Source organism: Eimeria acervulina, genomic scaffold (assembly GCF_000499425.1).
Source record: "Eimeria acervulina Houghton genomic scaffold, Eah_scaff1302, whole genome shotgun sequence".
Taxonomy (NCBI): Eukaryota; Apicomplexa; class Conoidasida; order Eucoccidiorida; family Eimeriidae; genus Eimeria; species Eimeria acervulina.
This window is the reverse complement of record NW_013550291.1, coordinates 1,842-2,395: the sequence shown is the minus strand read 5'-3', so window position 1 is coordinate 2,395 and position 554 is coordinate 1,842. Positions and strand designations below refer to the sequence as shown.

Below are 554 nucleotides of genomic sequence, written 5' to 3'. Positions count from 1 at the left end.
CTGTGCTGCTGCTTCTGTTGCTGCTGCTTTTGTTTTGGCGCTGTGGTTCTGCTGGTGCGGCAATCTGCGCCTGTAGTTGCTGCTATGCTCCTGCTGCTGCTGCTCATGCTGCTGCTGCTGCTGCTGCTGCTGCAGAGTGAAGAAGAGTCGCGAGCCTGCTGCTTACTTTGGGCGTATTATCGCCATTGCCTTCGGAGCAAAGCCAACAGCAGTTCCAGAGATAGATGCAGTGCTGCAGGTATGCTGCTGCTGCTGTTGCTGCTGCTGCTGTTGCTGCTGCTGGTGCTGCTGCTGCTGCTGCTGCTGCTGTTGCTGTTGGTGCTGTTGCTGCTGATGCTGATGCTGATTATTCCGCACGTCCTGCTGCTGCTGCTGGTATTGCCTCTGCTGCTGCTGGTGCTGCACTTCCTGCTGCTGCTGGTGCAGCACTTCCTGCTGCTGCTGTTGCTTTTGTCGCTGCTCGTATTGCTTCGGCTGCTGCTCCCCGCGGGTTGTCTCCTCGCATTGCTGCAGTGGCAGAGTGCTGCTTGTGCTGCATCCACAGCGTTTTGCTG

General features: G+C 57.6%; 1 protein-coding gene across 1 annotated transcript in view; it reads right to left on the bottom strand.

Moving 5' to 3' along the window:
- Positions 1-162: 162 nt before the first annotated feature.
- The window catches only part of EAH_00058220 (hypothetical protein), a gene marked incomplete at both ends in the record, with an annotated part of 2,056 nt that continues 1,664 nt past the window's right edge, over positions 163-554 (bottom strand). The window contains one exon of the mRNA XM_013397308.1: positions 163-532. Coding sequence (XP_013252762.1) covers positions 163-532 — 370 coding nt within the window. The remainder of the gene's footprint in view (positions 533-554) is intronic.